The 15,914-nt window shown below is 41.6% G+C and overlaps 1 protein-coding gene across 1 annotated transcript; it reads right to left on the bottom strand.

Annotated features, from left to right (window-relative positions):
* Nucleotides 1–2,774: 2,774 nt before the first annotated feature.
* Nucleotides 2,775–12,321, bottom strand: spmip7 (sperm microtubule inner protein 7; the record flags this gene model as incomplete). Its single annotated transcript, XM_080848697.1, has 9 exons — nt 2,775–2,898; nt 5,898–5,999; nt 6,221–6,328; nt 10,745–10,786; nt 10,936–11,003; nt 11,100–11,238; nt 11,365–11,441; nt 11,622–11,719; nt 11,841–12,321. 9 exons carry the CDS (start codon nt 12,319–12,321, stop codon nt 2,775–2,777), a joined length of 1,239 nt encoding a protein of 412 aa, XP_080704823.1.
* Between the last annotated feature and the right edge of the window lie 3,593 nt (nt 12,322–15,914).

The following is a 15,914-nucleotide window of genomic DNA, read 5'->3' as shown; positions in this document are numbered from 1 at the left end:
TGGTGCTACAGTATATACTTTGGGACCTATTTCAATTGATAAGGAAAAATGTAATTCAATTTTTCAAAGACAAGACAAATGGTATTTTCTTAAAGCGTCTGCCATATACTCCCAAAATCAACAGATGAACTGAATTAATTGGACCCAAGCATTTAATCTAGAGCACCGCAATGGATAATGGTGTAATTTAAAAGCACTGGTGGATTTGCCACATGTCAGTGTTCAGCACACTAAGGTTCCTGAACAATAGCTTCTGCCTCTGTCTTATTTCATGGATCTTTAAGCAGCATTCACAGCTCCCAATTTAGGAGGTTCAAGAACATGAAGGCCATAATTGGTTTAAATACCTTAATAAGTTTGAGGTGTTCAGGGTTGGTAATCATGTTAATAGTGAAATTTGCAGTTGGTGGGCTGAGAAATCTAACTTTCTTTGGGAATGAATTATTCGGCAGGATGTCAGAGTAAATTAAATTCCCCTTTGCACACTAAAGCATCAATTTCCTTATGCTAATTATCTACAGGAATGGATGTGTCACTAGAGGGAGTCAGGCATGCTTGACATTTACCCTCTTTATGGAGAAATGACGAGTAAAAATTAAGACGCTGAGGGGAAATTAATCTCTTGGCCAGGCAAGAGCGACACCGAGAGCCAGAAGCATTGTCAGCGAGGAAGCCATTATGTTTGTGACCCTAGTGTGAAAGCAAAGCCTGATGATGAGATGTAAACTACTGATGTGGAGAGAGGGATTCTGCAGGAAAGAGGAAAGGGCACGAGAGAGATATAATAGCATGTGAATATAGATTTGGCTCTGTTTGGGAATGCACATCAACCTGTGGCGAAGGGCATTTAAGCACAAGACAGTCCGTTTTAAAGGTATGAACCTATATCCAGTTACAAATTGCTATGGAACTAGTTTCTCTGCCATTTTTGACAATTTCTATAATTCAATTTATTTATTTATATATTTACTGAAGAAACAGCAGTTTCCATAATTGGAAGCTAATACACTACCATGGTACTGTATGTGTCACACCACTAACATGGTGCCAACGCCATTATTAAGTATTTTAAGATTAATTATTTACCCATAAAATTAGACGATATTAGATATTTTACAGTGTTTAGATGATGCCAAATTGTGTCACAGCATAAAATACTACAGCCATGTTTTAAGGCTAATCACCAAATGAACCCTTTCCACTGACCATAGTATACCTTTCAACCGGCACTAGGAAAGGCACCTTGGAACGGAAAACCAACAGACAGCAGATAGAAGCTTCTGGTAGGAGCGAGTGGGGCCCCTCCCAAAGCAGAGCCAGGGCAGGAAAACAGCCGTAGCCTCCAAAAGGACGTTGGTTATCTGCTAACCACATCTCCATCACTGGGAGCTGAACAGACAGTGTTATTCCCACCAAGGCCAAGGTGTTAAGGTTACAGAGACCGCAGCTGAAAATGGTTTGAGCAAAACCCAGTAAAAAAAAACGCAACAGGATGGATGGTAGGAAGACAACGGCACATACTCCAGCAGTTGCAATAGCATCAGAGCACCATATGAAATATCTGAAAAACAATGATCAGTACCAATAAAACATGGAAAAAGTGTCTTTTAAAGCTCTCTAAGTCTTGTTTATTCTGACTATCCATTCAGACTAGTGTGTTTCTTTTTCTACTCATGCTAATGTAACACTAGTTCAATTCGTTTGAATTTGGATTTGTTGTCAAAATGTATCAGTGCTGAGGTCAGAATACAGGAATAGATGTAAAATATGCTAATCTACTTTGAAAGGATGGTGGTCATCTAACCAAATGGCATCAGAACTTTGCAAACATTTCTAGAATATTCCAGTGTACTGAGGAGAAGGCTTGGGTTAGGGCATGGAGAGGAGTAGGCCAGCACAAAGCACGGCTGAGAGACGATGGGTGTTGGACTTAATGGACTAAATGAACTTTATTCAAAGACAGAGGACAGAGGAAAAAAGGGAAACTCATGTTCCTATCCTCCTCCTTGAAAGATAGCAGCATCTTTTATCAAACTATAGTTCCAGGTTGCAAACCAACCAGAGCTCCATGTTCTGGGATTGGGCTGAAGATGTGATTTTGGATGTGTGTACATAAAAATGTTGCAACAGGCATCGAGGCCTACTTAAATGCTGTTTCATGAATATACTGTATATTTCTTATTATATATTTTCACAATAGACACACAAAAACTGCCCAATCTTCCCACAGCTTCATCTTATTTCTCAAAGGTTTTCCAATACTAGAAAAAAGCAATGTTTTTGAGAACAACCACTGGTGGTATTCATATAAAAACGCACTCAACAGAGAAATGTGTGGTGTAGCTTAAACTATATTGTGCTCTACCATTAAAAATTGGCAAGACAAAAAAATGAGTTTTTAATTCACTCTAACTGTTCTCCAAACTCCAAACAAATGAAAACTTTTACACACGTGCACACATTCTCACACACACACAGAAGTTTGAGAAGACAATGATAGACTATGCTCACTCTCTCCATATTCACAGAACCACTCATCTAAATCAAGGGAAATTATGATAATGAAGCATCTCATTATTCCGAATTCTCAGAGAATCAGTGACTGACATCACATCATTACAGATCTATTCACAAACACAGATTGGATTTCATGAAGAGAACCTTACATTTCCCACATTTTTTCACATCTTTATTACTCTGTGTAGTGTGTCTTTTCTGTTTGTGTGTGTGTGTGTGTGTGTGTGTGTGCGTGCGCGCGCTTTCTTTCTTTCTTTCTAAGTGGAGATGGGGAACACTGGAAGGCGTGGCTGGAGGAAAGGGTTCTGGGGGGGAGTGATGGCCACCATCCTGGACAGCGGGCCGCGGTGGCCGAAGGCTGGGGGGCTCCAACGGCTGCTCCTGAAAACGACACAGACCTGCATTCAACCTACGGCTGCATCACGTATTACAATTACCATGTCTCTCTTGAAGAGCTCACTGCTGTTACATTGCTTTGCATAAGATTGATTTCTGATCATGAGATATTTAGATGGTATCACAAACTGGGAAAACATCTGAACAAACCAATCCATAATTTTGAGGTGATGGTTCAGCCATCCAAGAAGACAAAATACACCAAAAATAATATCCTATTTGTACAGGTGAATTAAATATAAAAATAAAACATAATTTTACTTTAACAGGAATATAATACAAATTAATAAAACTGACTATCCATCATGCATAGATAAATCTAAGGGTCTTGCCATTTTCCGTTATAAGTTTGAATATATGAGAGGCTAGTTTTGTCGTCGGAGGAAACAGATTTTCGAGGGCCATCTATTCCAGGGAAATGGAGGTGGTTGCTGTAAAACCACCATTACCACGACTAGGAACATTTCAGCTCTGGATGGGGCCACCTGGAGAAAACGGCTCCAAAAGCGGGTAACCCTGCTCTTTAGGGGCCCTGCTAGGAAACAGGTTTTACATCAAACCGTGGGCCAGCAGTCGGAGAGCCAGAGCCTCCTTGCCACAGGGTTGCTCTTCCTCTCCTTTTCAAAGTTAAACACACTATGCACTAACAAAGTGGGGAGATAGGAGATAGTTGGGGCATTTATTTCATCCTTGCGGAAGCTGTTCTGTTAAATGTATTTACTTATAAGGAGATGCCTGACCATAGCTGTGAACAGGGAACTAAATTAGTTACAACGGTTTTCATTAATCTATGCTTCTGTTCAAATCTATGAATATTGCGTTCATATGCATTACCCCTTTTTATACCCATTCCCTACACGTCACATTACCCTCCATAATTCTGCATGCTGACCTTCTCTCACCCACAAACCACCAAACCCAAAATAAACACACATGTGGATCACTGAGGTGCGGTACATCTAGGCCAGGCCCTGGCTCCTAACAGACGGGATACGTGTGAAAGAGAGGAAAAGAGACTGTCCAGCTTTTCAAACCAGATGCACCACTTTCTTCCCTGATCGTGTGCGCACTTGAAGGTAAGGCATATTAACTTACACATGTGTGTTTAAGAATGTGCTGTGCATATGATCCTGACCCTGCTATTTTGGCTGGAAAGGGTCATCTTGGTGAAGCATTTGCACTTGTCTACACAATAAAGTGAGGAACTAGAATTGCCAGCTGTGACGATGTGCTACATTACTGCCACCTGCTGGCATAAAGTTGCCTACACAACAGCCTCACAGATGTGTAAAACATTTGAGCATTCAGCTATAATACAGGGTGTCTCAAAAAACAAAAAAACATTCATCCTACACAAAATCATCTGACAAAACAGAATCAATTCATTCCAAAGCCACTGTGTCCCTCTTTTATCCTGATCTCATCCTCAAGTCCAGGGATGGAATGGACCAGCCTCTTATGAATGGAGGGCTTAGTGTTGGCCCACTACATCATACTGTGGACAGTTCTGAGTGGTCTGAGACTGAGAGGAGGCCAACATGTGGACACATACACTGCACGTGTAGAGCCACGGTGTGGGCACAAACACTGAACGTGTGGAGCCACGGTGTGGACACAAACACTGAACGTGTAGAGCCACGGTGTGGACACAAACACTGAACGTGTAGAGCCACGGTGTGGACACAAACACTGAACGTGTAGAGCCACGGTGTGGACACAAACACTGAACGTGTAGAGCCACGGTGTGGACACATACACTGCACGTGTAGAGCCACGGTGTGGGCACAAACACTGAACGTGTAGAGCAACGGTGTGGACACAAACACTGAACGTGTAGAGCCACGGTGTGGACACAAACACTGAACGTGTGGAGCCACGGTGTGGACACAAACACTGAACGTGTAGAGCCACGGTGTGGACACAAACACTGCACGTCTGGAGATGCTCTCCCACTTCTCTTGGCTCAGAGTGACATGCTTTTTTTTTGTTGCAAAGTCCAATCTCTTGTCTCTTCCTAAAATAAAGGTTATCAAAGCTTTCTTTCTATAAGCTTAGAAGCTCAGTTTCTTGGTTAGATAATAATGGACAGTGCCCTCAGAAACGTTTATCTCAAATATGTTTGAAACTTGATTTAGTCAGCAGCAGGACTGGTGCCCTCTTGGATGGCCTTGCAGATCTGGGACTCTGAAAGGGTAGCTATTCCAGATTTGATCTTGGCCCTGCTGATACTGCTGACCTATACTCTGGTCAAGGTGTACATTTATAGCCTGGGGCCAGACAGATGATATACTGTAAATAAACAACTAAACAACAGCAGGCTGATCAGGTGTGACCTATTTGTGAGACGATCACACAGACACGTTGACCACCAGGGAGAATGCATCCTGAAAGAACACTATTCATCAATGTTCATGAAAAGTCCACTACAAATATAGTCAGAAATTGATCGGTATTACATTACCAGTGCACTTAGATATCCATACTTCTGTTATAATAAATACTCCTGTTACATAATTGACAAACTGAACTGTATTATTATCACTGCAGATAAACATTTACAGTATGGTGGCACTGGTGGCAAAAACAAACTCAACACTGCAGATTGGTCCCAAAATCCTAAGTGGCTGATAACCTGCCAGTGAACTCTCCACATGACTAAATGTATCAGTGAGAGCAGAACACCCTAATGGTATTCTTCAGCCAGAGCAGCATCGCGTATTTGCCGATTTCATAGTCTAACACATTTTAATTACTGAGACAAACAATTGTCATGGTGCAGAATATCTTCAACGTGTCACATTTCTGGAGCTGTGCCATGAGATGCCGTGACCAAACCTGGAACAACTGCTCTGAACAGGCTCTCTTACAGTTGGCCCCCTGCATTTAGGCATCCTTTTAGACCAGATCAATGGCAGCCCTCAGGCAAACCATCAGCCATGCAGTGGCTTAGTGGTAATGGCAGTGGGTGAGTGTGGAGAACTTACCCCAGGGCAGGAGCAGTGTGGGGGACAGCAGGCAGGCAGCAGCTTGAAGGGCGGGCCGTGTCATAATGGCCTTTGCCAGTGTAGCCTCGGCTGGTAGGACGACTTACAAAACACAAAACAGGGCTTTGGTAAATGTACCACATAAAATAAAGACATATGTACATATGTTTAAAGACATTCAAAATGTCATGAAGTGCATAGTGTCACTATTAAAGTTAATGGGTGTATTTGGGTATCGTCTCTTTATCAATCTTCCCATTCATCAGTCAATACATCTGTCCTTTCATTTGCATTCTATTTCATACTCAACAGTGCGTACTTACTGTGCAGTGGGGGTGTATGGAGGCATCGTTTTACGCAGCATGGTAAGAGGGGTAAAGTCCTTCCCAACAATGTCTATGTTGTCCATGTTCTCTGATCCAATTGTGCCACTATATAAGGTGATATTATTCATCCACACACACACACACACACACACACACACACACACACACACACACACAGATATCTTGTAATCAGATGCCTTGTCACACTGCACGACTGTCATGTGGAGGGATATACCATCCAACTACAATTGCCAATATGTCAGAAATTCATTGCAATATCAGACACACTTGCTTTGACATCATACATACCAAATGTGTTGGTAGCAAAAGCATTTCAAAATTGACACTTTACCATGAGCCTTCCAAGGATTTTGATTACAACAATATTACAGATTTGTTCCCAGGCTCTGTGGGGCTGCAGGGGTGAATAGTAATGTACAAACAGAAACAGCAGACAGGTGTGTGCATCATTGTTGCAGTACCACTAGAGGGCTCTATTAACACATTTGTGAAAACTTGAACTATTTTTCTATGGCATCTTTGCAAAGTCTGCGTGTAAACTACAACTATATACCACATACTTCAACAATACAGCTTTTGCTTACTAGTGAGAAGGAGATAGCCATAAAGGATGTGGTACATACATTAAGAGTCAGACAGTGACAGAGCAAGTGTTCCACAGAAACTAATATCGACTTAACAGGAAACATTTATTGGATTCTGATCAACCAGAATGTTTAGATTCTAACAAGAGAGCACTTCAGGAAATCACAGAAAGATTTCTAGCCTTTTGCTTTGAGACCGGCCTTGGGCACAGTCCAAGCTAATGCTTGGCCTCGGCTGCTACAGGGGTCCCAGTGTGATTATTGCCTTAGTGCGGCACAAACAATGTTGGTTGGTTGCCAGGACTTCCAATATGGTTTCTCAAAACACAACTCACAACTCCTCTAAAGACACACACCTATGTCCTTCAACAGCAGTGTGTGCCCTTCTTTAAACTCCCCAAACACTCCCCAGCCCAGCACAGAGTTAGAATTCAGGAAGAATCAATATGTTGTCAAATTTCTCCTTAATGACAGAATATAGCATTTTCCTTGGTTTGGCACAAGGCCACAGATGAAGACCTCCAATTTCACTGTGCCAATTATATAGACCTGACCGCAATTTTACAGCATTGGTCATTAAATAAAGCCATAGGTTTGCCATAACATTTAAATACCACATGTGCAAATGTGGAATTAATAAGGTCAACCCCACCAAGGCAAGCCGACAAAATCCTATAGTGAGCCCTAACCACCAAATGTGCATGTGGGACACTGGTGGCTCATTATAGAGACCATGAGCTTGTCCACAGTAATCCCACAGAGGCCCACTGTGTTTACCCAGGCAGGGCCCTCAGCATTGGGGCTCCCACTGCCACTGGGTGTGGGCCCACTGTGTTTACCCAGGCAGGGCCCTCAGCATTGGGGCTCCCACTGCCACTGGGTGTGGGCCCACTGTGTTTACCCAGGCAGGGCCCTCAGCATTGGGGCTCCCACTGCCACTGGGTGTGGGCCCACTGTGTTAACCCAGAAAGGGCCCTCAGCATTGGGGCTCCCACTGCCACTGGGTGTGGGCCCACTGTGTTTACCCAGGCAAGGCCCTCAGCATTGGGGCTCCCTAGGCCACTGGGTGTGGGCCCACTGTGGCCTCCATGGGACTTTATTGTATCTACTCGTCACTTTTACTGACCTTTGCTTTGTCAAGCTAATCCAAGTTCATCTTCTTCTCTAGTTAGTGTGCTTGCCCGAAGGGAAGCACAGTATTGTTATCGTCAAGTTTTCTTTATTTCTTTATTTATTTATTTATTCCGTACGTTTTTCTTGCAGCTAACTACTCCTCGCCCGATTGAGCTAGAGACGCCATTCAAACACCAAAACGTCCGGCCCGATCCGGTGCAAGCTGCTATGACTTTTCGTGGCGGTACTCCTTGTCACTCCTTTTTTATTCCATTTTTTCATCCCCCTTTTCTCTCATTGACTAACATGGGGAAGGTTGAGCCATTGTGACGTCACCCGCTCTATCAGTCGTTCTCCATTCAACTGTAGGAATATTAAGAGACACCTTCCAGGGCTCTACAGTGCGAGTATTTCACTCGCATAAATAGGTACGTGCAAACTTGAAAAATAATTTACAAGCACAGTGTGCGAGTGACAGACAGTTGTCAATACGGCGCCAAAAAGTGAAGCATTCCATTGATTTCACATGGAAACAACTGACAGGGTCGCGACTCCAGGGTTTTCGACGGGACCTGCGACGGGACCAACAGCAGCAGCAGCATAATCATCATCTGGATTTACTGACATTTTCGGTATATATAAACACATAATATCAATTGGTAACTGGTGTGTTGTATCCTGTTTATGTCTGATACTTTATAAACATTTATGTTTTACGTTAACTTATTACACTAGGCAGCAGTATTGTGAAGTAGAGCTAGAAATGGCTTTGCTAGCTCCCATATTGTAGCTCACACCAGCAACTGCTCAATTTAGGACAGAAAGGAGTTTGGTAAATTAGCTTGTAACTGTCAATGATAACTAGTTATTAGAATATATTAGCCAACGTTAAGTTGACTTCAAAGGGGCAGTCGAGTGTTTAGGTTGTGTCAGCTAGCTTGGAAAGCTAGCTAATAATTTTTGATTGAAGCTTCACGTTAGCCTCTGTAAACGTTTAGCTAGCTAACGTTAGCTAACTATGAGGTAGCATATCCCAAGTAACTTGTTGTGACCGATAGCGTGAGTTAACATTAACCCGTGTCCTGGGAGTAATGATTCATGAGAGACCTTGAATCATTAGGTTAACTGAAAAACGTTTGAGGATGTACACACAGCGTAGCTGTTGTAGTGTGCTCAGTTTTCGAAAACTACACTGAAACTAAGAAGGATAACTATGACTAAATGTGACTAAAACTAATATGCACTGAATCTAAAATAGCTGCTGAATCTAAAATAGCTGCCAAAATGAACACTGAGATGTATTAATTTTGGCAGCTATTTTAGATTCAGTCTTAAGACAAAAATGCATATTAGTTTTAGTCACATTTAGTCATAGTTATCCTTCTTAGTTTCAGAAGAGGTTTTTCATGGTTGCTAGCTCTAATCAGATGTACTATAGGCTTATAAGAGAAGACTAACTTTTTATGCCAACGAACACCAATAACTAGAACTAATTTGACAGACTATAAACCAATGTGATACACGTGCTCTCTAGCTATACAGTAAAAGTGTTGCTTACGTTTGATACTAGACCTACAGTCTAACTCTAACTGCATTAAGTCTAACATATAGGCCTATCTTACAATAAACTTTAAGTAAAGCTGGCTATGTAACCGCATTCATTCCAATATTGTTGCAGAGATGTTTCCTTTTACCAAGATAACAATTTCAACAATTCACTTAGCTCAGTAAGTCAGTATAACGAGACTCTGGAACTATTAGGCTATGACCAAATGTAACACACTAGACCCTTTCACAATAAACAAGCAAACAAACAAACAAAAACAGAACAACAAAGATACCCTCATATGTCTAAACGTCAGTGGAGCCAAAATATAATGGTTGAGCTTGGTTGCTTGCTAAAATATATTGGAAGAAGGCCCCACTACACTGATTGAGTAGATGTAAATACATGTTAATTCATTGGCACTTGTTCTCTCTGTCACAGAGCAAGCACACTCTCGCAGTTCGTTCACGAAACGCATTCTAGTTGTACAATACTATTTAATTTTCTCACTTTCAAGTGGATGAAAGAATCACCATTTGATCCACCAAAAATACATCAACTACTTGTGCGCAGAGAACTCAAACATAGTAGCACTACCCCATAAAGATGACGATTTTAATCCTGCATTGACTGGATATGCAAACATGGCAAACATTTAAATGCTTTAATGGTACATTTTTGTCACTGGGGTGATGTACACCCTTATGTTTTTTTTTTTTCAAAAAGATTTAATTTCATAGTTTGTCAATGAAGTTTACAGCTAAAATGTTTGGTGTAGTTACACTCTATGTAGATTGATGATTTGAAAAGTTGTCTACTTTGTCTCTTTCTTCCCCTCCTAGTCTAGACTTTCTTCACTGTGGGATGCTGCTGTAGTCTCTCCACTTGACCTACTTGCAAATAACCCTGGACCTACACCTACCCACCCCCACCACACTGTCATGCACTTATTCTATCCCATACTCTGAGCTAGCTTTACCTCCAATGTAAATTATTGCCACCATCCACATAGTGTCCTGTTCCATTACTCTACTTACCCTTGTAATAGTACCCTTCGAGCACACCGTATGCCCACTAAGCTGTTCCATGATACGTGAATGCTCTCTCCCCACCTAATCCACTATTTGTTTGTATGCATCATATAACCATGTTATGTTTGAATGCTAAAAAAAATACAGAATTCTTGAAAAGGTGAAAAGAGAAAGTGAAAGTGTTCCACTATATGAATAATCTGATAGATTGGTCCAATTTACTCACCAGTACAAAGGGATCTGGCCTGACTTTGGACACGGGCTGGTACTGTTGAAAAAAAAACAATACTACAAATATGAGTTGGCAAAGTCATTTTAAAAGTCATTTTTTTGTGCAAAACCGTGTCATTATCATCATTATTATCAGTATGGCATAATTGTACTTTTCTAGATACAATAGCAGAAAAGAAAACGTACAATGTGATTGGCTTCCTCACTTCATTTCTTGATCGGAGTTGATATCTGTTCCAATGAGGGCCAACAGCCTCGACAGAAATGTACAGAAAAATAAATCTTTATCAAATATAATCACGGACTTGTATCTACAGCATGATAATGAAACTCCATATGGAAGGGCTCACCTGCCATAGTTCAGGCCTGGTGTTGTATCTTCTCAGAGTCGAACGCTGGTCCACAGGGTCTGCTGTTTTCTCCAGGGTGGTAGCTGGGGGTTTCAGGCGCCGGGGTAACTTTGTATCCCAAGCAACATCCTCATAGCCCCTGCCACAAATCATAACACCACAATCAGGTCAGTCAGCCAAGACAATAGTGACTTTTGTACAGTTCCCAGTGGAGAGCTGTTCCACTGAAAGGCCTCAACTAGTTGTCATGAACACTGCACCTGACCTTTGGGCCACTGATGTGTAAATGCGGTGCCGAGCCGCCTCATCCCCAGACTGTGGTGAGACGATGGAGTACATCTTCTATAGTGTATAAGGATCAAACATTACATCTGTCAGACATATCCTCAACCCCTATGTATGATGGCACACTGATCTAATGCACTTGAAAATGATGTGACAAGATCTGTATATCAAACGCATATAGCCTAATACAACTTTGACATGCACACAGGGGAGAGAAGTTATGTGCTATATGCCTACCGAATTCGATTCATCTTTTCCCAGAAAGAAACTGAAGGAATTCAATGAGCATGGAATATTTGGAGCAGCAGGTTTCACTCTTTCTGCGCTCGTCCAACCTTTGTGATGACAATAGATAAATAGTCACAACATGGCTGATCTCAAAGGCCTCAGAACTGCTTACAACGTACCCACACTTCAGAATACTCGATAACATAAACTAGCACACCCACGAATTACCTCCCAAGCCAGCTCGAACTGCTGCGTCAGAAAGGGTTCTGGAGTTCCATGAGCGATGTTCAGCAGAGTCACACTGCACAGAGGATGGCCTTAGTGGTGGCGTCTGCGGTCTGTCTCTTGAGACAGTTGGAACCCACAAGTCAGACGGAGTGTAGGTTCTGTCTATAAACTTGCGCCTCCTTTTGTTTCCAAGATCCACCTCAGCGCCTGCACTCAGCTGTCCTGAGCATGGGTCGATCAGCAACACCTCGTCTCGTGACGGTGCCAAGGCTGCGTTCGCCGCTGGTGGCTGGGCTAGCGGATTGAATTTCGAGAAATCGTGGACAGCTTTTTCTTTTAGGCTTTCAAATTCGTACCTTCCTTCGGGACCCCTCTCGCACGGCAGATTGATTTGTTTGTGTAACCACCTGTCCAAGCCAATTTGTCTCTGATTGGGTCTCATAATGACTCCAATTCTATGGGGTTCCATGGAGGCCGGCATTTTTTAAGACAAAAGGGCACACTAGTCAGTGCCAAAAATAACCTTTACAAAGTTAGCTAATTGCCGTCTTACATGCCTCAGCCTTGTCTGATCCTCTACTACAGTGTGACTAGATTGCAACTGACATGATGTATGCTGAGAGCGCTGTTCAGCGTTTCCTGTTGCCTAGAGACAGTGACAGTGGCTTGACTCCTATGTCATTGATGACAGAGTCACAGTGGGGGGCTCAAATTACTCTGCTGTCATGTTAATGGGCCTACTTTAACTTGATCGGTCCAACCAGTAAATAATACTCAGAACGCAAGTACTTTAGAGAAAACACTAACAGAGAACCTACAATTAATAACATTTATTTTACAAGCTGACAACCTTCCTTGTTAAATGCATTGTCTTTTGAAATATTATGGTTACAAGCTGAACAACAGCGAGTTCAAAGCACTAGATGGCAATATTTCACATAAAACCTTTTAGTACTAATGGGAGGGGGAAATTATCCAATACCTGTGTGGGCATGACATTTATTTTGTTAATTAAATACCCCCCTCTCCCCTGGCACAGCTTGAGAATATATTGACAGGAATGTTCATTTTTAGACACATTTACTAGATTTCTGAAAATTATAAGAACTTGAATTTTCTGAATTGCTTAGGCAAGAATTCAGAGGATGTTGGAGGATGATATATATTTTAATATTTTGTTTAATATTGGTTGACAGGAGTTTTAAAGTATTTACTTTAAAAGCTGAATTGTCAACATTACAATATTGATATGGAAGATGACTTGATCTTATTAATCAATTCAACATAATGCTGTATGATTACTCACTGAAGTAAAAAATACATCACGTGCATTCTGCTTCAGTAGCCATATCAGTTAATGCTCGGTTTGTTAAGGCTGTAATTTTAATGTAAATGTTATTATAAACAAACTAATAAATAAATAAATTGGCCTACTCGCTTGTCTTCGTGCTGCTGAGTTTATGCCTTACAGAGAGATGACATGATGATGATGATAAGTGTTGATGGCTGGTTTTATAGCCAGGCTGTCATTAACATAAACATCTAATAAACAAGCACAGAGCTGTCAGGAGAGAAAAATATTGGGTTAAAAATAACCCAATTAGGGTCATTTTGACAAGATTTCGCTGTAAGTATTTCAGCTCTTCGAATTAATTCTGCCACAAAACATGGCTAATACTATTAAGAGGAAAATATCTTGAACTAAAGGAAATGAAAACAAACAAGAATGCACATTAAAAGAGCAAAAAGGATAAGAGTTGAGGATTAAATTATTTACACACAAAGAAAGCCCTTTGCTCTGATGTACTTGTTCAATCACTTTTGAATGGATCAACATATTCTAGTGCAGTTTTGCACAAAACCATCCATAGGCTTTGGTTGATTCAATGTTTTGTGTGCACATAAAGACCTGGAAAACCTCAGTCATTATGTGTTGATTAAAACACTTTTCTGTATTTTCTCTACAAATGATTGACTGAATGTCGCACTGATGTACATTGCTGAGTGCTTGTATTTTGTAATCATGACAATATGATAAATGACAAAACTGTGTTTTGGTGAGAGAGTCCTTTTCTTTGTAAACATTCAGATGTTAAACCGTCCTGCCTGAGGCCATGAGCATTTAGTAAAATGACTAATAGACTCAATAAGAAGTATTCCAAGGACTTTTGTCTGAGCTGATAAAAGCAGCATTAAAAAAAGCATAAAAACAGATTGTCAGTGAAGAGTGATACATTTACTGTATACTGATCCCTTTTGTGTTCGGCCATTATCTGTGCAGTGACTGAGCTATCACATGTAGGGGTAGACTATCTATGGATTAGCATTTAATGATCATGTCTGAATGTATTGATATGACATGGGTATTCTGGCATTAAAATTATGCATGTAAATGTACAGCTATTTCCTGCCCAGGCCGATAGGAACATATTTAATGTATCTGTTCATTTCATTTTTCAGGATTTTTTTAAAACATTCTAGCCAATTAATTCCCAATCCATAATTAATCTGTTTTCCCCTCTTTTGTGCTTCTGCTTCAGTCAGTCGGAGTGTGCTTCTAACGAATTACAACATTCTCCCTGCCCCAAGAAGAGTATTTTTGGCGTGGAGATGGGTATTTTTAGTGTGAGAAATCATTTCAGCATGGAGCGAGCCACATTGCTGAAATTTTCAGTTATTAGTCAGCTTGTCTGCCATTTCCCTTCCCCTCCACAGTGGCTGAAATTATTTAAATCTCACATCTATCCCATGGTGCTTGTCCATACACTACCACAGCAGAACAGCTCATTTGAGCAGGCATCATTCAGCTGGAAAAAAAACATGCATCCGTATTTCAGAGGGCAATTGGAGCTGTTGGAGTGCAAAGCTGGCAAAGGCTAAGGCATGGTTTTGCTCCTGCTGTCTGAGGACCTGTGCACTGCCTTTCCTCTCAGCTGCAAATTATTTCAGTTATATCCTGTTAATTAGACAACTGACTGAGGATTGATGATGCCCCTACATGACTCTTAAAATGGGGGCAAAATGAAGAATGCATGAGATAAAATAAAGGAAAAGGGCAGGATGAGAGATCTGGCTCAACCAAACACCTTTCTTCGCAGATCAAATTGAGGAGGTGTAGCCTATATCTGTATGTGTTTGTGTCTGTGCATCCATATTAGGTTGCAATTCTTTTATCTCCAGATGGCAGATGCCTGTCCATGCTTGTGAATGCTGGATGAGCTCTGAAACAGACTCAGACTAAGAATGTCTGGCAGTTCCATCATCACCATCTCATATGCATATTGAAAAGCATCCTGAATGTGGGCCACACAGAACAGAGGCAGGTATGAGTCCTGGAGAGTACACTTGTTAGAGATGCATACCCATTGCGCTTCTCTGATGTGTGTTTAAACTGAAAACACTGTCACTGGGTCTTCCCTTTAGAATGGCGTGCATCAGTGCCTTCCTCATAAATCTGTGCCAAGATGTCAATAGTGTTTGCTCTAATGGGCCAAATGAGAATTCATGTGTTAAGCAAATGTATGAGGATATGTGGCCTTATTTATAGAACTCAAAGCTCTGGGTTATAGCTGCTGGGTCGTGGCCTTTTCGGGTGCTGTGAGTTCCAGCTGATGACTGTTCAAGCATTAAGGAGTGGGGCGGCGAGAGCATAGATGCCTCCTGCTGCCGCATGCCTTCGGTTTGCTGCTCGGTAATGTCCAAACAGAAGTATTGAAGTATCTGAAATTCCCATAAGCACGACGGGAAAATCTTGTCCTGTGTGTCTGGCCAAAGGCAAGCCTTTAGTGCAGCTACTGCCTTGCTCTCGGTTGCTTCTGCTCTGTGCTTGTCACAGTCAATTAGCTCGATGGAGTAATGAATGTGCTGCTTTACATTTTTCATTAGGGGCCACAGATAGGGGAAATATCTGTGAGCTGTCAGCTCCCTTAATGTGAATCATCATTTTAGTGCTGTGTTCCTGCAAAATCCAGAGAGATGGCTGCGTAGCTACTGAAGATCCCCAGGTAGATATGGTGGATACATACTGGCAAAATGGAGTCCAAAGGTCACTCCAGGCCAGTGCCAAATGCAGAG

This window comes from Sprattus sprattus (assembly GCF_963457725.1).
Source record: "Sprattus sprattus genome assembly, chromosome: 12".
In the NCBI taxonomy this organism is placed as follows: domain Eukaryota; kingdom Metazoa; phylum Chordata; class Actinopteri; order Clupeiformes; family Clupeidae; genus Sprattus; species Sprattus sprattus.
This window is presented reverse-complemented; position numbering and strand designations above follow the sequence as displayed.